Source organism: Schistocerca gregaria, chromosome 4 (genome assembly GCF_023897955.1).
Source record: "Schistocerca gregaria isolate iqSchGreg1 chromosome 4, iqSchGreg1.2, whole genome shotgun sequence".
In the NCBI taxonomy this organism is placed as follows: domain Eukaryota; kingdom Metazoa; phylum Arthropoda; class Insecta; order Orthoptera; family Acrididae; genus Schistocerca; species Schistocerca gregaria.
In genome coordinates, this window is record NC_064923.1 from 576,099,701 (window position 1) to 576,125,425 (window position 25,725).

Sequence of the window (25,725 nt, forward strand, 5' to 3'; positions counted from 1 at the left end):
GTAAATGTCAATCATCTTGATCAACATCGCACAGAGTCTACAACTGACTAGCAGCATCAACCACCAATGACTGACAACAGCATCAGCAAGCAAATCCAGCGCAGTTTAAAGTGTAAAGTGAGTTAAGAAAGAAAGTGATGTGTGTGACGAACTCATTGTAATATTATAAAGAGTGCAAAAGATAATCACTTCAGCAACCAATGGAGATGCCTGTAAATATTCAGTCGCACCTGTACCACTGAGAATTTGTACTTTACGTGTTTCATTTGTATTCTATAATTCTATTTGTAAATTGTTAAAGTATATTCATAAATGTATCATGTTTTATATTTTGTATTTCATGTGCAAATTTGTATATCTCAATTCAATCTAAAGATATGTTAATAACAATTTGTGTATTGTAGATATTTTGGAAACATGTGTTTTAATGATAAATAATGTAAATCAATGTGTAGTTTGTGCTATGCAAGACTATGAACTATTTTAAATATGATAACAACTGAATCCTGATGTAGTATTTATGTGAATCCTTCACAATCATCAATATCATGAATGTTTGAGAATTGCGGAATGCCTGAAGTTATTGTAAAGAAAGAGTCTAAAGAGTGGATGAATAGATTAATAGAACTTAACAACAAGTACTAGAGAAAAATGTTGTAAGATCAGTTTAATAACTGCTCTAAAGAGCTGTAAAGCAACATAACAATCACATAAATAGAAACTGCCATGTAAAGCAATACATTTTAAATCAAAACTGAATGTTAAAATGACATCATATAGTATAACATATGCAAGTAGCTGGACATTGGTTAATATTAACTGAATTTATAATTTTGCACTGCTATGAGCAATGCCTCAAACATTGATCACAGCAGCACACAATTAATTCGGAAGAGTTGGCATGTGTAAGGCATCCAGATTTTACTGTTCTTACATGAGTTTGATCCATAACAACAGCACGATGTGGTATGAGATCCTGAGAAAATAATAATTGTGTCAATAAAAGGCAACCGCAGTAAACTGAAAACTAACAAAACAATATCTACCAATATATGGACAGGGGCATGAATAAACAAGTTAAAGTGAAACGCATTTTCGAGACGAACTGAGCGGTTGGTTAATGGCATCGGAAAACCCCACTTAGCAAGAGAACGGCGAGCTTCAGTGCAGGAAGGGATAGTTACAGAACAATACAGTATTCCTTTTAACGCAAATACAGCTGGGACCGAGGGTAAGTGGGTGGATGGCTTTAACATGGCTAAGCTGTGACCTGGCAAGAAAAAGAAAATTCATCTCTAATAAGATGGCGATTGGCTGAAGCTATACTGGGTGACGCAGAAGCATGTAACAGAACTGCTGAAATGCCTGAATCAGACTTTGTTTGCAATGCGCTTACTGTCGTACATAAAAGAATAGAGGTACTGACACAATTTGCTTGCTTACATTTTGTATATATTGGTGTAACTTATTAAGCCAAGTCGTAGTTTTACAATCTGGAAAGCATCCAGTACGAATTATTTACAAGTCAAAGAACAGGTTGCGTGAGTCCGTTACCAAACTAGCTATACTAATTTCTGCTCCTCTGAGTACTATTTTCTTAGTGAAAAGTGTCTCTTTCAAAACAAGAGCTCATTTCACAGATCAAAACCAGGGATAACAACAATCTTGAAAAAGGCTTAAAGCCAATGAGTTTGGACGGAAAGGTGCTCATTTAGTAGGAATATATATTTACAATAGCTAGCCAGAAATCGTTTAGCTACTAAAAAAGAACAGTTCGACGGGTTCCCGAGGGATTCTTTGGTAACCAACTTCTCCATCTGCACTGATGTGCTTCCTAGAAGAAACAACATGTGTAATTATCATTAACTGTACCATATAAAATGGGAGTGATGAAATATCAGGCTGGAGTATCCCTACAACGTTGTAATGCGATCTGTGCAGAAGCCCTGTAAACTGTTTCCCATTTTGATGGTGCTTAGCTATAATAGATATGAATTTATCTTATGTGCCATATGTACATTCATTTAAAACTTAATTTCATAATTTTTAACCATTGTGTAGATAATATAATTCTGTAATCTATATTGCTATGCACATGACCCTTTTCCATCAGCCAATAAAAAAAAAAACTTACATGCACAAGACAAAAATACGGAAACACTGTGAGAAATGCATGCTTGAACATAAATGCAGATGCTAACGAAGCCTGCATGTTGCACTGTATTATGCATGGTAATGTGTTTTTTATTTGTTTCTGTATTTTTGTCCAACTCTTACAGTGACTGAGATAAAAGACTGTAAGAAGAACAAATCAACATGGGCAGGTCTGTGTGCGGTCTGAAAACCTTTACACTAAAAATATGTTCACGTCGTCTTCCACGACTGGGACTCAACCATATTATAGGCCGCCGGTGCTGTTTTGTATCTATTATCATATATTTAAGTCATGTTAGTCTGCGCTATTAATTATGATATACGTTTGAATGTATCGATATGAAATACATATTTCATCGCTATCAAAGCTAAAACATGAGGTACGAAAAATAAATCATGGGAAGTATGTGTTGAATAAATTACCTTAGCTGTAAGATTGAACATAGTGTGGTAGTACTATTGTTCTTTTTTCAAACATGTGTAATGCATGCAATTGTTTCCATGCGTCGGTGATGACTGATTCTTGAGATACAGGTACCTGATTATGAAGCGTATTAGCTTTGACTTCGTTAGCGCATAGTTTGTATACACAAATACACCTGGAGAAAGAATTATTATTCTCATCCAGACTGAAAATGGTGACTAAATTACCCTCTATACCCTGGAGTGTTTAGTGTGACCTACATCATGATCTTCGAGTGAGAAGCCCCAGATTCTTGCCTACACTCTATATTTAAACCACCGTTTGCTGTATAAAGACACGGCAGCATAGCAGAAAGATAGTGCTGAAGTGTCGGATAAGAATTTTGAAGCTTCTGTGCGTTGTTTTCGTGTATTGTATTGCCCAGGACTGTCTCTCTTTGAAGGTTTGTTCTCGTTGTGTGTGAGGTTTGGGGGTAAATTTTTTTTTGTCGTCCTGTCCCATCTTGCACATTGTAATCCTTCGAGGGTACGCCAACCATGTAGATGGGATCATCGCTTGCGATGTTGTGATTAGTCTTCACTGACTCTTGCTAGTTTTCTGGTTGTTATTCATGGAGAGATTTTGTATCTGTGCCAAGATTGTGTGTTGGTACGTGCGACATGGCGAAGTGTGCTAACAATACTGCGTATGTGGTCTATCATTGAGTACCATGGAGTTGTGGTCTACTACAGCGGACCGAGAGTAATATGGAAAACAGAGAATACATTATATTACAATGCCTAATTTGGTGTAGGGAATCAGTAGGCACTCAAAACAGTTTCCAGGCGTCACGGAATGAATAAATATAAATCTTATTTTATACCATTCTTCCTGTAAAATGCAGAGTGTTTAAGAAAGGACTTTACAATTTTGAAAATTCATACAAATTTATTTGTAGTATCTACAGAGGTAATTGTAGTGTCCATTGTAGGGAAATACATCAAGTTTTGTTTCACGTAGTTCGGGAGTGCTAGCATCGTAAAGAGTGTTAGTCGCAGTTGCGTTAAAGATGGTTGTATTCACTGGACCCAAGCGTGCTAGCTGTATGTATTGGTTTGAAGAATCGAAGTCGGCGACAACAGTTCAGTGTAATTTCCGTACCAAGTATGCTAAAGATCCTCCCAGTAGGCAATTTATGAGTGGCATAAATGTTTTGTAGAAACGGTATGACATGAGAATCATCAGGTCGTCCAAGAACATCTGCCGACGTCGTTGAGCGAGTGGGACATCGTTTTGTCAGCAGTCCTACCAAATCGAACCGGTGTGCATATCGCGAACTGCATATCCCACATCCGACTGTTTGGCGTGTGTTGAGAAACCGTTTGCATTTTAAACCGTACAGATTGACAATCGTACAAGCAATAAAAGACACTGATAAAATTGCTCACAAAAACTTCTGTATGGATATGTTAAATCGATTGCGTGAGAATGAACAGTTCTTGGGAAAGCATCTTTTCTTAAGTGGCAAGGTTAACACACATAAATGTAGGATGTGAGGCAGTGAAAAATCCACTTAAAGCGTTACACCATGTTCATGATAGCCGTAAACTGAACGTTTTTTGTGCATTGAGTAAGAACAAAATGTACGGCCCCTTTTTTTCCGTGAGAGAAGCATCAACGAGATAGCGTACCTGGATAAGTTTACAACAAGTTTTGATACAACAGATCGATGAGGATGACCAAGAAGGAAATGTTTACTTCATGCAAAATAGTGCAGCAGCCCACTATCTGGCTGACATACGGGATTTTCTGAGTGACCGCTTTCCAGGTTAATGGAATGGCAGTGATGCGCCAATTGCATGGCTCCCACGTTCCCCAGACCTGACTTGTTTGTACCTCCTGTGCATGCTTCTCTAAATGAACTTTGAGAAAGAATTTACGCCGCCACTGAGCAAATTATACCTGCAATGCTACAGTGACTTTGGGAAAAAATTGACTTCTAATGGGAAGTGTACAGAAAAACCAACGGAAGCCACATATAACATCTTGATGTGTTTCACTACAAAAAATACTAAATCCAGATCTGTATCTCCTTTTCATAAATTTTGTATGAATTTTTAAAGTTGTAATGTCCCTTTTCAAACACACTGTTGCAAGTTCAGATACTGGTGATGGAGGTGGATAGCGATAACGCACCTCTCCCTCCAAAACAGACTACAAAGGCTCAGTAATATTGAGGTCTTGTTACTGTGGGTTCCAGAGGAGAAGCGACAGTTCATCCTCTTGCTCACAAAACTAGTGTTGAACGAAAAAGGGCCCTACCGTCTTAGTCTTGGAATACAGCATCGCTATTGGGGAACAAACATTGCACCATATGTTGAAACTGATCAGCCAAAATGGTCCATAATTCTTGACAATAATGTGACCATGCAGAGGAACTACAGGGCTAATGGAATATATCGATATGGCTGCCCAGATCGTGACCGAACCGCCGCCATGTTGCTCAGCTTAGGGACTGATGACCTTAGCAGTTAAGTCCCATAAGATTTCACACACATTTAAACATTTGAACATCTCAGGCAGCAATTCTGCAGCGTTCGCAGGGATTTAACATCAGCTTCACAGGTGATTCCTCTAGCTGCGTATTATCACGGTGTAAAAGTGTATTTTTTTATTTTTTATGATTATATATTTTATGATTTTGGTTGGGGTGGCTTTAAATATCGTGGGCTAGCATGAGACTTTTAATTAACTTACCCCGCGATAACACTCGTACGGACATCGGCTGTCCCGAAGTACGTACGATATAATATTTTTTAAACACAGCGCGCGATTCACCGCCTTCTAATAAATAGTTTGCGAGAGTGCGGCTATTTAGAAATGAAAATATCCATATTATTACGCAAAATGTAATTATTAATATGAGTCTCAGTGACTACTGGTTATTTATGTAGCAAATTACGCTAAGATTAACTGAGATATTGCGGAATGTAATGCTTTTCAATATATCTTGTTCATGATTTGCAAGTCAAAAGTGGAGAGAATCTCGTCTGCCGTTAGGCGGCCAAAATGGAACATACTGAACTCCCTCAGTATTCTAAATATTAATAAACCAAATCTATTTTGACTCGTTTTAACTATGAAATTAATGAAAGATCAAAACTGAGAAGTCTCTCCCACTTACATTTAATATTATGACATGATATTTTAATAAAATAATACAGTCAGCGTAATGGCCAACTAAATCCTGCTAGGGGAGACGAACTCCCGGCACTACGAAGTTCTGTAAAACTTTTGTTAATTATAATTAATAGTTGCAGTCATGAGAGATGACAACTAAGTCAATAATACACACTTTCTAATGACAATCTCTATTATATTTTTCAAAATACAGTTAAAACTTAGGTTAATTATCAGACAGCCTTACAATGGCGGCCTACTGCTAGACGAAATAAAACAGTAGAGATAGTTCAATTGTCTCTGATCTTCATGGCCTATGTTACACAGAGATTATACAAAAAAACAGTGTTTTGTTAATTACATCGATATTTGTGTTTTGATAATAATAACTTACGTTCTTTACTATTTGTTATACATCGCGCACAGGTACACAGTCTTGAAATAATTTATAATTCACACGTCTCATAACAAAAACTTCCTTTCCCTTTCTCCAAATGTCCATGTATGTGACCTACCGTCACAGTATCCATATAAAATTATTGGCTAGACTGTCGATTAATGAAGTAAAAATTTCTTCTTTGGATTAAGGTGTTTGGTGGAAGAAAATGGTTTTGGCCGCGTCGTGTGCATTTTGTAAGTTGATTTCTCCCTTTCCACTGTGTTTTTTGTGAACATTAGTGATCTATCCAGGTGGTCCAAATGGCTCTGAGCACTATGGGACTTAACGTCTGAGGTCACTAGTCCCCTAGAACTTAGAACTACTTAAACCTAACTAACCTAAGGACATCACACACACCCATGCCCGAGGCAGGATTCGAACCTGCGACCGTAGCGGTCGCACGGTTCCAGACTGTAGCGCCTAGAACCGCTCGGCCACCCCGGCCGGCGATCTATCCAGGTGGACACCTAGCTGTCCTGTCGTCGCTAACTGATGAATTCCTTTACGAAGTACGTGGAGTATTGTAAGTTCAGTTTGTTGTGAAACGCAATGCGGCCGTTTTCTTCGGGTCAGCGTTTATTGTTCTCTTTTGTCCATGTTTGCATGCGCTCTGCTCTGTTAATGATCTGGCCGATATTAAATACTGCCGTGAGAAACAACGTGTCATCTGCTTGTAATCTACATGTACTGTGCTGCATCGCTTGCGCGTCATTGATGTAAATGATGATAAGGAGCCGTGTGGAGTGGCCGCCCGGTTTGAGGCGCGCTGTCACGGACTGCGAGGCCCCTCCCGCCGGATGTTCGAGTCCTCCCTCGGGCATGGGTTTGTGTGTTGTTCTTAGCTTAAGTTAGTTTAAGTAGTGTGTAAGTCTAAGAGGAACCAATGACTTTAGCAGTTTGGTCCCTTATAAATTCACACTCATTTGAATATTTGACGAGGGTCGGCCAGACCACATCATGCTTAAGGTGTTTCTACTTGTGTCATCTAGACAGTGGAACCAGACCATCTATGGAGACGTAGATACGTCTATGCTGCAAGATACTATGTATTAGTCTCATATAAAAGTCCTGTATCGGTGTTTTTCGGTGCGTTTTCACAATTGCACCCCTTCGTAGTGCATGTAGTATGTAGTTGTGCTCGGTGTCAGCTCGCACGACCTGACAACCTCTGTGGTTGTTGTTGCAGGCTGCGGCCCGTCTCGATCATCAACATGCGGCGCGTCCTGGTGGACGACCTGGTGCTCAGCAACTTCCGCGTTCCCCGAGGGGTGAGTCGCAGCTGGCTTTCAAGTGTCTGTCGCCTTGCCCAGCTAGGACTGGCTCCAGTGTCCTGTAGCGGCTCCAGTCCCGTGAGGACTGAGAAACTTGATGTAATCGTCTAGCAGGCCTGACAGTGTATCTCTCATTTTACTAAATGACCAAGAATCACCTGAAATAAAATGACTGGGTGGATAGGGATGAAATTCGGCCATATGCAATGGCATCTAATAATATCAGTGAATGTTGTTATGGAGTTTTTCAGTCCGAAGAGCGGTTTGATGCAGCTCTCCACTATAGACTGACCTGTACAAATCTCCTCATCTCCCCATAACTACTGCGACTACACCCAGTTGAACCTGCTTTCTGTTGTCAAGCTTTGGTCAACCTCTGCAACTTCTGACTCCCCACTCATCCTTCCATTACCAAATTCGTTCCTTAATATCTCAAGATGTACCCTCCCTATCAGTTACTTCTCTTAGATTGTCTCATAAATTTCTTTTCTTCCGAACTCGAATCAGTATCTCTACACCAGTTATCCGATCTACCAGTTTAATCTTCCAGAATGAGATTTTCACTCTGCAGCGGAGTGTGCGCTGATATGAAACTTCCTGGCAGATTAAAACTGTGTGCCCGACCGAGACTCGAACTCGGGACCTTTGCCTTTCGCGGGCAAGTGCTCTACCATCTGAGCTACCGAAGCACGACTCACGCCCGGTACTCACAGCTTTACTTCTGCCAGTATCCGTCTCCTACCTTCCAAACATTACAGAAGCTCTTCTGCGAAACTTGCAGAACTAGCACTCCTGAAAGAAAGGATATTGCGGAGACATGGCTTAGCCACAGCCTGGGGGATGTTTCCAGAATGAGATTTTCACTCTGCAGCGGAGTGTGCGCTGATATGAAACTTCCTGGCAGATTTGAATGAGAAACTCGCTGCATAATCTTTCCTTATATATACTATGTATATTTCGTTGCTGTTACCTACTTAGAGTGGTTATGCTGAAATCCTACACGTCTGCATGTCTTAGTATGGCAATTTAACTTTTCTTTTACATGCCTGATTCGCGATATTGTAATTCTTATGGCAAGCAGTGTCCGTTTAAACAAGGAAATCCCTGCAGCGAGAGGGGTTCGGCATATCTGCAGAATTTCGCTACCTTCCGTTTGTTGCTGTTTACGGTCCAAAATGCTCAAAACACTGTGCACTCTCTATGAAGAAAATTTTGTCAGGGCAACGTCACGGACGTATTCAGTGGAATTGACAAACCGTACCTTTGGACAGAGATGTTAACTGCACGCTGTTGCAAATGGGGCCAAGCTCCGGGAATAAGTTTTGTGCGCATCTACAACTGTCGTCAAGGTTTCGCACCTCGTGGTGTATTGGAACATATCCATCCTGACGGTGGTCACTCCGGGTTCAGCCAGCAGACTAGATTGTTTCGACATTCAGCGTTTGCAGTGCCTACTGTGGTGGGAGGGAAACGCATCTCTATGCAGTTCTTACTGCCGAGTATTGTTTGCAGCGGAAGTAGGAAAAATTTAATTCTTTGCAGGTCTTTCTGGTTTTTTCTGTGCACGTGGAGCGATGTATTTGGGGATAGCACGCGTCTTCAGATTGAGATTTCCCGCCATCCATATCTCGCGCAGGAAGAAACACCTGCTTGGGACAGCAGCAAAGTCCCTTTGCAGTGCGACGCGCTGCTTTGGAGTAGTGCCGATATCTCCGGAAAGTGTGTTGAAGAATATCGAGAGGATGCGACTGGAAGTAAAGGGATTGGTTTACCATTTAGTATGGAAACAATCGTTCTACGACCTCTTAGGTTGTGTTTGTTCATCGAGTTTTTAATACATGAATGATTAAACAGAGACATTCGTGACAGATGCTTAAGTAAAGAGGAGTACGTGAGAGCATATTAAATGTAGTGTGTGTTCGTCGATGTTATTGTATTATTCAAGGAATAATCTCAAGATCGGCGAAGACGTTCCACCACGTAAGTTTGAAATCTCCCAATACTAAGGAAAACACACGGTCTAATACGTACCTAACCAAGTAACATCATGTTTGTGGCAACTATGGCAGAACACGAATAATAGAGAAGACAGAAGGAAAAAAGAGAACGGAGATACAAAAGAAGATATTAATGAAAAAATGTTTGCTGAAAGGAGTCATGTATCTGCAAGAAGGAGACGAAACAATTATGATTAATAGTTGTTTATTATTTTCAAACTAGTGAGAAACTGGACTTGAAAAATGAATGAAAAGGAAGATTAAGAAGTGATGAGAAGCGAAGGAAATGCAATACATTTAAAATAACAAAACGAGAGAAGACCCTTGAAGACGATTCACCACTATAAAAACAGCATTTCGCTGGAATTACTTGGCTTCCTAGGGTAACAGGAACGCAACCGAAGCATCATGACGAATAGTGCAGAACCTCCAAAGCCGCTATGGATAATCATAATTGCTACGAAGAGCCTCTGTAACATTGCTTATGTGCTTAGAAGTAAAGAAGGTGAAGAGAATTGTTGTTGGAATACTTGTCCAACTGTGACATCTCAATCCAAGATGGCCGACCCAAAATACTGGTGCAGTCTAAAACCCCGTTTCCTATTGGTGGGAAATTCAAAAAATGGTGAGAAAATCGAAATATTTTTTCCTCTGACTCTGAAGCATGGGAGTTGTGTAGGAGTTGTTGCAATTGATCGAGCACTAGAGAGTAGCTCTCGTCAGTCTCATTAATAACTGCTGGAAGTAGAGAGTCTATCAGAATGGCACCAGATGGTAGTCTAGCCAGTAACCCTATGTGGGAAGGATTAATAAATATAACAGCACAGTAAACCATCGCTGAAGTGCGGGGTAGCAGCCTCCTGCGATCTACAAATGAATAACTTCTGAGAGATACATAAAGATGGCTAATAATATTAGGACAGTGACCCACTGTCCATGTGCTGCTATTTTTTATTTGTTGTTATTTCATACCCCGTGCAACATATGAGCAGAGGGCAGGGAGGGCTCTCAGTGGTACAGACAACCTACTCCTCAACCAGTTGACAATGAGAAGTTAAATGACACGGAAAAAAGGGAGCAGATAGTGGGGATAGTTACATTGAATTTAAAACTCTTTAAAGACAACATGTAAAATGGAAGCGTTTTAGATAAATGGTTGATGACTTCTTGTACTGGTAGTTAAAAAACAGTAATAATAAAAGGTAAAATGAAAAACAACAAGCGCACATTTAAAACATGTTGCTGAAACACTGCTATTTAAAAGACGCACTTTGCTGACACGAGAAATTGGAAGGAACTGCCATGGGGTAGAGAGTCAGTAGTTGAAGGGTAGGGATGTGGGGTTATTAGGATGGAGGACTGGTGTATATCAACAATGGGACAGGAGTGGCTATTGAGACAGAAGAGAGGGGGTGTAGCAAAGGTGGAATTGGTGACATTAATAGATGTTGCGAAAATGGTGGTGTGGAAAGAAAGGCTGAGGGAAAAGAGGGAGTAAGGGTACATGAGGAGGAGAGGAAGAGGAGGCCTTAATAAGGTGGACTGGATGGGATGGATCTATAGCCCAGCAGGATGGATAAACGTTGGGCCAGACTTCATAATCTGGGAGGGGGAAATGTTTGAAGTTGCTTTGGGAGAGCATGTGAAGGGAGTGTAACTAAAGTGTTGGTAGAATGGGTTGCAAATGAGTGTAGGAAAGTAGAAGAGAAGAGATAAAATTATTAGAGTTGAGTTTGCAGACAGTGTAGATTGTTCAGAGGTCTTCAATTTGAGTGAAGAGAGGCAAGAATGTGATAAGTTGGTAAAGGATCCTTGTGGGGGAAAGTAAACAGATATCGAATGTGAGGCGGTGTGCATAGTGTTTGAGGATCTGGAGGGGCTTATAGACTTGGGAGCGGCAGATGTCTGTGCATCATTAGTGTAGCAAAGGATGGACAGATTAGGGATATCTACATGTGAAGGACAGTGGATGGGTGAAGTCCTCATACTGGTCCAGATGGTAGTTTTAGTCTGTTGTGGGCTTTCTGTTGGATTATTAGCAGGTGACTTTTCCAAGTTGGTTGCCAGTCAAAGGTTAGTGAAAGGTATTATAGTGTGTTAGTTAGCAGGAGGAGATGGTCATAAATATAAGGTAGAAGTCATGGAGACGGAAGATGCAGGTAGTGCATCCTATAATTATTGCCCTGGTTTTGGAGGGGTTAATCTTGAGGAGGTGTTGGTTACAGCAGGAGGTTAAGTGATTTTGGAGGATTTGGAAGGATCATTGGGATTTCTGGAGCGTAGGACAGAGGACGAGGAAAGTGGTGTGATCAACATTCTGAAAGAGGTGGATGGGAGGAGGTGGTTTGGGTATATCAGCAGAGTATAAGGCGTAAAGGAGGGGTGAAAGAATAAAACATTTGGGCACTTCTGCAGTGGGGTGGGACTGTGATATATGTGATTCATGGACAGTAGGGAATTGGAAGTCGCGGAGTGAGGATCGTCAGGAATGGAGAAAATGTCGGAGAGATAGGATACAAAGTGATTTTATGTGCTTAGGTCGTCAGGTAAGGGAAGGCTGTTGGGAAGGATCAGCTGCCAGCAAGTCGATAGAATGCTTTCCAGTACACGTAAGAGTTAACTAGGAGTGTAGCATCGAGTCTGGTGCATGTCTAACGCCAGTTCAAAAAAATGGTTCAAATGGTTCTGAGTACTATGGGTCTTAACATCTGTGATCATTAGTCTCCTAGAACTTAGAACTACTTAAACCTAACTAACCTAAGGACATCACACACATCCATGCCCGAGGCAGGGTTCGAACCTGCGACCGTAGCGGTCACGCGGTTCCGGACTGAAGCGCCTAGAACCGCACGGCCACACCGGCCTCTAGCGCCAGTCTCTGTGTTTTTGTGATGCTGAGTAAATTGTTAGTGTGTTGCTGTAGTTGCCAGTGGTGTGTGAATTTATTCTAGTCATGAGTCTGGAGGAAGAAGCTATACAAGCGGCGAGATTCATGGAGAAGGATTACAGCTTGTTTGAGAGAGTGGTGTGATGAGGATATACGGATTTAGTAGGGATATGGGCGAAATAGCGTCTTACAAGGTCTGCTACACGAAGGCTGTGGCATGGGGTATATCATGAGGTTGACGGAAGGTTAGCGTGTGGCTTCCTAACTGGGTTTCTATAGATTCCTGGTAGGCTATCCCGTTGGCACAGAAGTATCACGGACCATTTTCAGATGGAGATGGGGATGGGTTGCATGAGGACAGTGTGTAGGATGTGGTAAGGACAAATAGGTGGGCACTTCAAATTATGTCGAGGACTTCTGCAGTGAGTTGTGCGAGGAGGTCGGGAGTGCGAGGACAACATCTGGCATTGTGTTGCTTCCAGAATGGGTGAGCTTTGGATGGCGACAAAGTCACCCTGGAGGGAGTCTGTAAACTACAAGAGGCTAAGGATAAGGTGTTCAGTGGGACTACTAGTAAGGGTTGTGGCCAAGCAGGAGTGTTTTTGTTGTGCCTGATTGCAACCAGACTGGCTAGGAGGAGGAGATTATCTGTATGATGGAGGATATAGGGAGAAATTCGGATGGCATAATATGGTTGCAGGAAGTCACAGACCCATGCTAATTCTCTTGAAATCTCATCAGATTCTGACAGCACTATACCAATACTTGGAAGGCTATCTAGTCGTCCAGCTGTCCCTGACTAGACAGAGAGTTGTCACAATGAGAAAAATAGCAGGCTAACGTACAGAAGAAAATTCACAACGATGCAAAGCATACGTGGACTGCACAAAGAAATTCAGAAGCACTAACAATTCATCGATATCGAATGATGACTGTGTAAAAATGTCCCTGTGTATATGTGCTAATCTCTTTTATCGAATTCCTATGATTACTACGCTCAGAATCTTCGCTGACAGGACAGTATTTCGCATAAAATACGTCACCTTCTTTCAAATGGAACATACGTCAATAATACGAATATGACAGTATCACAGAGGTTCAGATTGACTACACATTGAATCATTTACACTGGTGCAACATCCTAACACCTCCATGTGTAATTCAGAGCTACTGCAAGAGTAGCGGTAGGGAAGAAACATCTGGGACTCAATCACAGCACTGATCATTTTTATCCCCCTCGTTGTTCGGTAGTAGGCCGATTATTGTACAATATTCCAGCTAGATGAGAGTATGTCCACATGGGTAGTACGCATATGCACAGTGGTAGGTTGGTCTCATTAAAATTAGAGTCTTCCATGTCATATACATGTATCTAGATTCCATTATAATTTCTAAAGCGTAATTTGCCAAGAAAGAATGAAATACCCAGTAATTCTATTGTGCATTGGAATCAGATGCATTTAACATAGGTCCCAAACCTTTGTCAGGGCCATTTAAGTACAGTGATGCTATGTAGGGCACTCCTTCCCATAACTAACAAATGTTCGATTAAAACTACAGTCTTCTGTTCCATATATACCGCATACGTCCATATTGCTATCATTTAGACGGGATCAAATTCGAAAAGTCCATTTACATAGTTATAAATCAAACTTTAAACACCAGATTCTTTTCAGCGGTTGAAGATATAAACGTTTCTCTCAAATGATATGTAGTCGCACATACCCATTTTGATTATTCAAATCCATAAGCTGGTAGTCATCTACAGAAGGCCATTGCAATAGTACAAATTGATGGTCTATTTCAACGTCAGGCAGTTCTGCTTTAGATGGATTTTTATATCCCTGCTGCATCCCTACCGCTTTCTCCTAATATAAACCATACTTCTGGCTATGGAATATTGTACAATGCCTCTAGAGAGCATAGATTTCCCCCTATTAAACTACTGAAGTATGACGTAATCCCTCCACCCAGCATGTAGTGCATATGTTAAGAAACCAAGCACCTTCAACTGCCAATTCCGATTACATCTGCTGCGTAATGCTTCATACTAAAGTAATATGATGCATGGACATAGGCAGCACTCTTATTTCCTTTTTCTCACTACAATATATCCCCCAGTACAGAATCTAGTCGCTACTGGCTTACGGAATGTACATGTCGCAAAGCAATTCTTACCGGATCATATGAACTCTATAGCACAAGACTTAACACTAGTACTCTGCTGGGATACGACCAGTGTCTCTCTTTTTTTCCCTTTTTTTAAATTTTTTTTACCCCATGGAGGACTGCGTACGTTGACAGACTGGTGGTATTGTATGTCAGTTCCATGCTTCGACACTTAAAAAAAAATACAATTCTTCAACACAGGTCAGGAGCTGTTAAGATCACAGCGTAAACATAGGTACCATAATAAGAGCAGAGCTAAGTGTAGCTGATGTAGGAAAAAACAAGAGAAGAACCCATTTTCACGATAATGCTTTATCCTTCTGAGCGTGTCTTAACAAAACATGAAAGGTGCATCATTGCCTTCGTCGAAAATGGTATTACTGTTGCTAAAACAGGTCTCTGACAAACATCACACGAGGAGAGGATAGGACTACATTTAATGTAAGCAGCAGTATGTCTCCAGTCAAATTCCTACTCCTACTTGCGAGCCCATATCTGTTCGTGTTACGTGACTGATCTGTGGAGCAAAGGCATAATGTGGAAGCTACTAGGATCGTATATGATGCCATACATCAGTTGAACATGTGACGGAAAAACAACTCTGGAGAAAACGTCATGTTTCTCCCAGAAACATAGTGGTTGATTAAGCTATGTATGGAGCTATTCAGGCAATTTTTTAATCGATCAGCATGTGAGATTCGGCGAGATGGGTAATGGGTAACACTGGTGCTATGTACCCTGCACTGTGCCCTACGTAGCCGCTGGGAGTATATTGGTTTTGAATTGGGACTGTTTGTAGATGGTGGAGTTGTCTCGAAGACGGTGGAAAGACTTATGTGGTGGAGTTGGTAGTTGACCTGAACGTAACTAAACCTATTGCACATCAATATGGCTAGAAATACTGTACTACACTGTCAGCAGAAGTGTTACCTGCAACAAAATGTCTAGCAGTAAGCATCTGGAGCGAGTTGAAGTAGGATGCATATGTTGGGTTTGGATTTATTTGCTGGGATCTCGAAGGAAGCATTCCAAAGACCGAGAACTGATAATTCGGTGAGCTAAAGCAAAACAATATGCCAGACTAAAATCCATTTGCATGTATTTTTAGGAGGGGGTGTGATCCACTCACTAAGAAGTGAAAATGTAGGAGGCGAGTGAGCGCAAATCCTGCCGGTATGTCACTTAGGACAGTAACACTACAATTCACATCGAGGTGTAAGAGATACTAACACGACCGCTGTTGCTGGGAGATACATTGACATTGATTTGGACTGACTTGTACTTGTTCGTTAATTGACTGTTGATATACGATAGTTAGACATTCCTGTAACTACTGTGTTTACTTCTAAATAAGTAACTACTGCTACACATGTTCATACTATCCATGTGGATGTACTCTGCTCGAGATGGAATAAAGTATCAAGATCGGTGTACTATGGGCAGCACATGGGGGATCAATGCTGTGTTTAAGTCATGAACCTCCCCCACTCCGACCCCCCTACTCTTGCAGTAGCTCTGAACTATGCTACGTGGAGGTGTCAGGGCGTCGCACTAATCTAAATGATTCAATGCATAGTGCATTGCAATCTGTGTAATACTGTTAGATTTGTATTATTGACGTATGCTCCGTTTGAAAAAAAGTGCGGTGTATTTCTCAAAAACACTGTGCTGTCAACGAATACTCGACTACCATTACACTGTCGTAGTAATCATAGGGGTATGATAACGGAGATTAGGAGATGTACAGGTGGACATTTATAGTCATTCAATATTGATGAATTGTTGGTGTTATGTTTCTGAATTTCTTTGTGCCGTCCACATAAACACTGCATGGTTGTGAATTTCCTCCTATAAGTGTGTTATATTTGTCACTGTGATAGCTCTCTGCCTAGTTAATGACACGTAGAGGACTAGACAGTCTTCTAATAATGGAACAGTGCTGTCAGAAAGTGATAGCTTCAGTTTTGTGACTTGGTGGCGGACATCTTCTACTCATCGAAATCAGGTGGACTCAAATGCTGTACATCCAAGACTGGAGGATTCGTGAGAATATGGCAGGTAAGCGATACTCTGATTAAATGAGAGCTGAGAGGTGAGCTCTACACCGATTCTTCTGTTGTGGGCAAACATATTACAACGTCTCACAAATGTCATGCAAAATGAGTGCAGTGAGAAAGTTAGGGGCTAATACGAAGGTTCTTACCAAGACACAATCGGCAGCAGATGTTGTGTCTTTTGTTTTCTCGATAAATAAGAGACAACAATCTTCTGTGAGTTTTGTGTGCCTATAAGTGGATGGACTGACATCGAAACAGGTGGACTAAATTTACATCTACATATGTATGCATGCCTCACAAGCCATCGTACAGTGTCTGGCAGAGGGTAAAGTATCCCTACTAGTCATTTCCTTTCCTATTCTGGTCGCAAAAACATCGTATGAGCGCTAATTTCTTGTGCCTTATGCAGAATGTATGTTGGTGGCAGTGGAATCGTTCTGCAGTCAGCTTTAAATGCCCTCCCAACAGCATTTCACTTGTAGATCAGCACAAGGCTACTCCCCTGTACTTCACTTATGGTTTGCTGTAGTATTATTTTTACCCATCCATCCTAGATATGGCTATTGGCTAGACTGGCTGGAGCAACTTTCTAGTCCTAGACTAATAGCGATGATACCATCTCTACTTCCAGCAGTTATTGATGCCACTGGCAAGAGGAACTCTCTAGTCCTCGCTCAATGGCAACTACTCCTACACAACTCCCATGCTTCTGAGGAAAAAGAGAGAGAGAGAGAGAGAGAGAGAGAGAGAGAGAGAGAGAGAGAGAGAGAGAGAGAGAGAGAATTTTCTCAACAATTTTTGAGTTTCCCGCCAATAGTAGGAGGGGAATTAGAGGACACGACTCCAAGTGAGACTGAGACTGAAACTGACAACCAGGCCACAGAGCAAGTTAATACATTTAAATATTTATGGTGCAGTATTAGACCTATTTAACTTTAACTATTTCTGTGGAACTTTACGAAAAGCATTTGGGAAGAAAAGTCACAGAGATATTTTGCTAGAGTTTTATAATTTTGTGGCTATACTAGCACTGCTCTATGGATGCGAAAACTGCGCTCTGAAGTAGAGAGATGAAAAGGGAAAGACGCATGTGAAATGAATTTCCTTAGTTGGATATACTTTGGTGGATAAGAAGAGAAATTATTGCATCCAAGCTGAACTGAACATGCGAAACATATTTAATACAACAAAATAATATAAAATAATAGGCTTTGTAGTCTTTCCACGCTACTGTTCAATCTGCACATCTAAGAGGAAATGATGAAAATAAAAGAAAGGTTCAACAGTGGAATTAAAATTCAAGATGAAAGGGTAACAATGATAGGATTCGCTTATTACATTGCTTCCCTGAGTGAAAGTGAAGAGGAGTTACACGATATGCTGAATGGAATGAACAATCTAATGAGTACAAAGTACAGAACAGTGGGCGCTAGTAATGGCACTGAAAACACTTCAAAAACATCACAAAACCACCTCCAGCCTTAAGTACAGCCGGCCGGAATTGCCGAGCGGTTCTAGGCGCTTCAGTCTGGAACCGCGCGACCGCTACGGTCGCAGGTTCGAATCCTGCCTCGGGCATGGATGTGTGTGATGTCCTTAGGTTAGTTAGGTTTAAATAGTTCTAAGTTCTAGGGGACCGATGACCTCAGATGTTAAGTCCCATAGTGCTCAGAGCCATTTGAACCAGTTTTTGACTCGGAGGCAAGCTGTTCGAATCCCAGTGGTGTATGAAATTTTCACTGCCAGTGTTTGGCCGAAGAGGGAACGAGAGGAGGTGACATAAAGTTTATGATCATCTGTCTTTGCGCCAATGTCCTGGGCAAAATCCAAACTTCTCCGCGTCGTTTCATGAAGTTATGGAATGGAATCTGTTCATGGTGATCCATCCTTCGAATGGGTACATTAAGGTCAGCGGGTTCCTAGGTGTTTTTCGAGAAGAGAAATCTCTGTGGCTACACCAGGTTTCACCCTCTCCCTTCCCTTCATCCATAACAACACAAACCGAATACCACATTGTTCAAGCACAGCCGACCTCACGACAAAGATACACATTTAACACTTCGTAACACGACCTTGCTATGAGCGGCGAGGCAGAATTCCTGCATCTGCTCCCCTTACGCTCATTCCCTGAGTTGTTCAAATGGCTCTGAGCACTATGGGACTGAACGTCTGAGGTCATTAGTCCCCTAGAACGTAGAACAAATTTAACCTAACTAACCTAAGGACATCACACACATCCATGCCCGAGGCAGAATTCGAACCTGCGACCGTAGCGGTCTCGCGGTTCAAAGGAGTGTTGACAAAGTATTAAGACAGAACTTAATCTTTACTGAGTTACGTTCAATGATTCAAGTTAATGTCTCTGTTATGCCCTGAATGAAGCTGCAACAGACAACTGTCATCACCATTTTTCACGTTCTAGAGCAGCAACAATCGACACCTTCAGTCGCATGATTAAGTGTAAACTCCTGCTCATTCGGACGCCGTAGACGTGCTTCGATATCGACTGGGATTTGAACAGCCTGCTGAGCAGCACAAACCCTCTTCAGAGAGATCCAGCCAGTAAAGCCTGTGCACAACCATTTTTGATAATCATAAGTTTCCGATGCCTGACTAGAGCCATATGTGTCTGACGTCGCCTGCAGCTGTGTCATTCAAATTTTGAAATGTGCTGATGATAAGGTAATTTTGTCAGAGAAAGTAAAGAACTTGGAAATTCGGTTGAATAGAGTGTTGTGTGTTTTTAAAATAAGACGCAACATGACCATAAATAAAACTAAAGGAAGAGAAATGGGATGTGGTCAAATCATATCAGGTGGCGCTGACAAAGTTGGATTAGCAAATGAGACGGTGAAAATAATATACTCAGGTTTTGCTGTTTGCGAAGCAAAATATTTGACAATGACAGAAGAAGAAAGAACGTCAAATGTACCTCCAATAGGAAGAAAATGCACCCCGAAAAAGAAAAAAAAGTTAACTTCTTGTTTAAACTAAAGTGTTAGGGAGTCTTATCTGAAACCCTTAGGATGCCTTGACTGTAGTGAAACGTTATGCAGAAATGAAACTTAGTAGACAAACTGTACACATAAGACGAGAATAAAAGCGTTTGAAAAGTAATGTACAAATAGATGATGAAAACTGATTTGGTAGATCAGATAACAACGATCTGTGAAGAAAAAAGGTTTGTGGCACAACTTGACTAAGACAAGTAAAAGGTTGACAGGGCACATTAAGTAGTAGTTAATTTGATAATTTCTGGGAGTGTGTGTGGATGGAGAGGGGTGGACGTAAATTGTAGGGAGGGACTAAGACTTGAACACAGTAATACACTAGCGTGAGGAGCTGTGTCAAACCCGACAAATGCCCTCAAGAACAACACAAAATTATTTAATTTTAATCAAATTATGTTTTGAGGCATCAAGGGATCACAAATTTAGCATTGGAGGGCAGCGTGGAGGGTAAAAATCGTAGAGGGAGACCGAGAGATGAGTACACTAAGCAGATTCAGAAGGATGTAGGTTGCAGTAGGTACTGGGAGATGAAGCAGCTTGCGCAGGATAGAGTAGCATGGAGAGCTGCATCAAACCAGTCTCAGGACTGAAGACAACAACAACAACAACAGTTCAAGGTAGTGGGGTAAAGATAATACACTGCTATCGAGTAATCTGGGAGGGTTTTTTTGTTTACCGAAACTTGAAGTACAGAAAAGCTTATTAAATTTTTAAAGGTTTAGGTGCAGATACGTCATTTTCTAGCATAACATTCGGTGTATTAGGTTGTCGAGGGATTATGTTGCCAACATGCTGAGAAAACCTTTTCTATGAAGGCCAACCGGTGATGCAGCAACAGAGCTTTGCCTCTGACTACTTGAGAGATTAACTGCGAACAGCAATTGGTGCGGTGTCGTAGTTCGTCAATATTGCTTTATTTGTGATGGACTTCTGACACTGTAAATAACTGGTCGCGTAGCAAGTCTACGCTGAATTATATCAAGTGTAATTTAATAATATTATACCCAAAAATTGTGAAGGATAAAGTACTGAAATGTAGCTGGTAGATGTTATGAAGAAAGCGTATAAAAGCATCAAATAACATAAAATTCAGCGTATACTTTTCTCTTATTTCGGCATTCTGCATTCTGGATTGGAAGCCCCAATGGTGACTTTGGAGTTTTTCCTAGTTCCTTGTTGACGTGAATTCATAAATTCTTTGCGATGAGTTGAGAGCATCTACTGTGTGACGTAGCACAAATACAAATGTGGCGGTAGGCTTCTCGTGTCTGTGCACAAACTAGAGCGAGCCTCAGACCGCTGGTCACGATACATACATGTACAGACACAAGCAGTGAGGTGTCGCAGACCTAGCCACCATAAGGCCAGTAAGCTGAATGAAGTAGTCAGACACATTTCGTTGTCACCAAATCTGAGCAGCACTTTATCTTCACCAACTCCGCATGGCGCTGACGTTTAACTGGTCGACATGCTGGCGTCACACTTGATCACCGCTGAAAATGGTTGGTTCTGATGATGCTGCTGTACTATGTTTTGCAGGTGGACGTGGTGGCCTCGCACTTCGTCATCACCAACTCTGAGGAGCACTTCCCGCAGGCGTCGCAGTTTATGCCAGAGCGTTGGGTGAAGGACGCAGCGGGCAATTGCCCAGCCAGACAGGTGCACCCGTTCGCCTATCTGCCCTTCGGCTTCGGCCCCCGGATGTGCGTCGGCAAGAGGTTCGCCGAGTACGAGATCCATGCCTTGCTAGCTAGAGTGAGTACTACACCTGCCTACTCCCGGAAACTTCAGACATCCGTGTTCGTTTATTATTTGAGGAAACAGAAGCTGTCTTTCCAGCTTCAGAAGACAATTAATGGTCAGTCTTCTGTCATAGCAACACCGCTGTCTGTCCACGTACATATGCAGGTCACTCTAGTCCAACACCATTACTGTTCTTCCAAGTTGCTTACAGATTCGTCCAATGAAGCAGTAAACTTTTTCTATTTTAATAGATACATTCACTATCATTTTAATCATACCCCCTGGTATTACCACTCCTATTTTTAATGACATTACAACATCTGCAAAAGTGCATAACTAATATAATTGCTGATCAGAATACCTGCTCTATGTTATTATTATTATTTATGTTACTAACTGTTTTCGGCCACGCGATGTTGTAGCTCAGTCTGCTTAAATGGAAAAAAAAAGAAAAAGCACACATTTCTGATATGTTCTAAACTCGTTCTTTCTCCTATCTCTGTCCATGTCCCATCCCCTATCTCTTTGTCCATCTCCGGGTCCTACTACATTTCTCTGTCCATCACCTCTCCCCCTCTCTCTGTCCATCTTCTTTTCCCACTCTCTCCATCTCCTCCTGACCCTCCCCCCTCCTTTCTGTCTGTAACCATCTCCCCCCTTTCAGTGTCGATCTTCTACTGCCCTTGTCTCTCTATGTCCTCATGCCACTTCTATTTGTCCATCTCCTCCTTTCCGCTTTCCATGTCCATTCTCTCCTACCTCTATAGCCATTTCCTCTTCCTTCCTCCCTCTGTCCTTGAACCTTGTTTATTGTTAGTGAAAATTCAGATTTTGTTGTATATGCTAATCATAGCCCAATAAGCCATAAATTCAACTCTCCTGTTTGCTCACAACGTTTCACTATTATATACTCTGTAGAGCCAAAGAAACTGATACACCTGCCTAATATCGTGTAGGCCCCCCGCGAGGCCACAACAGGAAGTGGCATGGACTCGACTAATGTCTAAAGTAGTGTTGGAGGGAACTGACACCATGAATCCTGCAGGGCTGTCCATAAATCCGTAAGAGCACGTGGGGGCGGACATTTCTTCTGAATACCACATTACAAGGCATTCGATATATGCTGAATAATGTTCATGTCTGAGGGGTTTGGTGGCCAGCGGAAGTTTTTAAACTCAGAAGAGTGTTCCTATAGCCACTCTGTAGCAATTCTGGACGTGTGGGGTGTCCCACTGTCCTGCTGGAATTGCCCAAGATCGTCTGAATGCACAATGGACATGAATGATTGCAGGTGATCAGACAGAATGCTTACGTACGTGTCACATGTCAGAGTCCTATCTAGACGAATCAGAGGTCCCATATAACTCCAACTGCATACGCCCCATACTGTTACAGAGCCTACACCACCTTGAACAGTCCCCTGCTGACATGCAAGGTCCATGGATTCGTGAGGTTGTCTCCATACCCGTACACGTCCATCCGCTCGATACAATTTGAAACCAAACTCGTCCGACCAGGCAACAAGTTTCCAGTCATCAGCGGTCATGGCATGAGTTCCTGAACTCCATCAATCGTTCCACTTGTTCCTCAAAAGTATGGGAACCCATCCGGAGGATTTCCGGAAAACACAGCCGTTTACCCATAGCTGCAGTGTTGAACCAGGGGTGCCTCCAAACAACACCTAGAAACATTCATAGACGCTGGCCGAGCATTTTGCATAAACTGCTGCCAATGCAAGCCAGGACCCAGCGTTTCTTCGCTACCGTGCGACAGACGAGAGTGACAAGTTGGACTTCAGGTTGAACAGTTCGAGGCCTACAACTCCCCTTTCTCGATGTGGGAGCTCGAATCTGTACTGACTGAGGCTTCTGACACTGCACCCGGTCACGACCACATCCGGTACTGCATGCTTCGACATTTGCCAGCGGTGTCAAAGGAAATCCTCCTCGAATGTTTTAATCTAATATGACAGACAGGTGTCTTCCCCAACTCGTGGAGGGAGGCAATTCTATTACCTCTCCTCAATCCAGGAGAGGAACGCACATGATAGTTGGTGATGATTTAACATTTTTAACAAACAAACATTTACATTTATCTATAGATTCCTCATATTATTACAAATTTGTTTTTATATCATATTTGGCAGTCTAGCAGGTACATAAAAACACGTGCGTATTCGAACGCAGTATAGTATAAAAATGTCAAAGTAGTCGATGAAAAACAATCGGAGATTTACAATTTTGAACAAACTAACATTTATGTATTTTTTTAAACAGACCGAAATGTTCGTTTGTTCAAAATCTTAAATCTCGGGAAGTTCTTCAAAGGTTGCTTGTAAAATACGACACAAAGTTGCATTCGAAGATGCGCGTGTTTTTTTGTACCTAACGGAGCACAATATAGTATATAAATGAATATAATGTTTACTTTTTATTATTAGATACATAATATTTATGTTTGTATAACCTATGCCGCTCCAGTAAGCATATACGATTGCTACGTTGTGTCGAAATTTCAAAGAAATTTCTTTATATGTATAGTTATAACTACCTCTATAGTTGATGTCACTAACGTACACCTGTGCACCATTTGCATAGCTGCACGACTCGAAGATAACCGGTTGGAGTCGTTGCAGTGAAAGAAATGAACACCGTCAGTACATGGCAGGAGAGAGAATAGGAGAGAGGTAACGATGCAAAGACCACGGCTATCAGAGTTTACGCCATTGCCCTGGATTGAATACCAAGCTTTTCTCAGTGTCTCAAGGATGACGCCATATGAAATGGTTATGGTGACCGGTCCGTTGGATGAGACTTTTAACTCGGCCGCCCGCCGATGCTATTCGAGAGAAGTATGCTGTGCGACGGCAGTCGATTTCGCGTCTCCGTCCTTACCTCACCATACAACAGACCCATGACACCATACTACACACGTACCCATTACGGCCACCTACACTCCGCAAATACACTTAAGAGGCAACTCTCACATATCACGCGGAAGAGCGCCATTGTGAGCGACTGATGGAAGCCCTTTCCGTCTCGACGACTAAACCTATCACTCAGAGTCTCCCAGCCTAAAGTGCTCTATGTTTTGTTGCTTCTAATTATTTTCATAATTTTATCGTACTTTTATTAATAAGCAAGCCACAAGCTGAATTTCAGAAGCTTGCCACACTATGCCTAATATTAGAGGTCGATATCAGTCGTTCTTGATCCGATGAAATCTATAGCCTACAGGCCTCAGTCCTCTCAGGCTGCGTGATACCCACAAATTCCTGGAATGAGCCTGCGATCATTCGGACCTGATGCGAGTAATTAACTGCCTTTCACAATTTCGGTTACATTCGCGAGCATCGTACACGTTCCATGGTTATTAAACATAATTACGACAGTTGCGCTGTGTTTATTGCATTTACGTGAACATGAGGACCTATGATAGCATATTCAAAACTACAACATGCAAGCGAAGTGCTTACAGATATATCGTCGAGTAACTAAAGTCATGACAGCTGTTGACTATCATCTATGAAATGTCTTACAAAACATGATTCAGCTGAGAGGCGTTCGCCTTAGATGTTTCCTGAACCGTTTGAGATATCGAAATTTCGTTTTTATACAGATGAAAGGGGGAAAAAGTTCTCACTAAAAGACGTATAGTGTCTTTCCATAGCTGTGTTAATTACGAAGATGTAGGAAACAACTTCACATTTTCGAATGGAATTACATAAATTTCTGCTGCTAGTATCGTAGTTGTAAAAGAGGCGAATTGAATGGCGTTCACTATTCACAATACAATAAGTTTCGAACAAATTGCAATATGTGGAACTTAGCACTTATCTGTTTTAACCATGAACGTCATTGCTGTCTTACAAGGAAGTTTGTTTTCTAATACGGAACTGTCTCGTCTGGCTAATGGGGTACTCTATCATGACGTAGCTAAGAGAATGTACTTAAAAAGCGGATTAGTGGAAATGAATATTAATTAAAAACTTATTCTAAACTGGACTGACTACGTGTGGTAGGACCGACACACCAAACGTACGGCAAAGAACGTTGTATTTAAGGATGTTCACCAGTTACAGACAGCAACAATTCTGCTCTTGTCCTGCCAGAGCGCTGAAAGCAACGTGAACATCAGAAGTTCAATGCGTTTGTAAAACAGGGAACTGAAGTATAGATGTTTTAAACTAATAACCTCATGTCAGGAGTTTAATGTCAAGGTACACACTTACATTATAAAATTACATTAGCAACAGCAACAAATAGGAAAACACAGAATAATGCAATCATGTACAGGCCCTTACCATTCCTGTCATTAAATGTTCGAAATTCCCACCATCTTTTGCAGTACACTGTGTATCCGACTTGCACTTGGACTGTGGCTATGAAAAACAAAAGTCGTCGTTTATGTTCAC

The 25,725-nt window shown here is 41.5% G+C and overlaps 1 protein-coding gene across 1 annotated transcript in view; it reads left to right on the forward strand.

Annotated features, from left to right (window-relative positions):
- LOC126267080 (probable cytochrome P450 301a1, mitochondrial) overlaps positions 1-25,725 on the forward strand; it is a 158,970-nt gene that overhangs the window by 124,005 nt on the left and 9,240 nt on the right. Inside the window, exons 10-11 of the mRNA XM_049971943.1 lie at positions 7,363-7,444; positions 21,108-21,323. Of these exons, the coding sequence (XP_049827900.1) occupies positions 7,363-7,444; positions 21,108-21,323 (298 nt within the window). The remainder of the gene's footprint in view (positions 1-7,362; positions 7,445-21,107; positions 21,324-25,725) is intronic.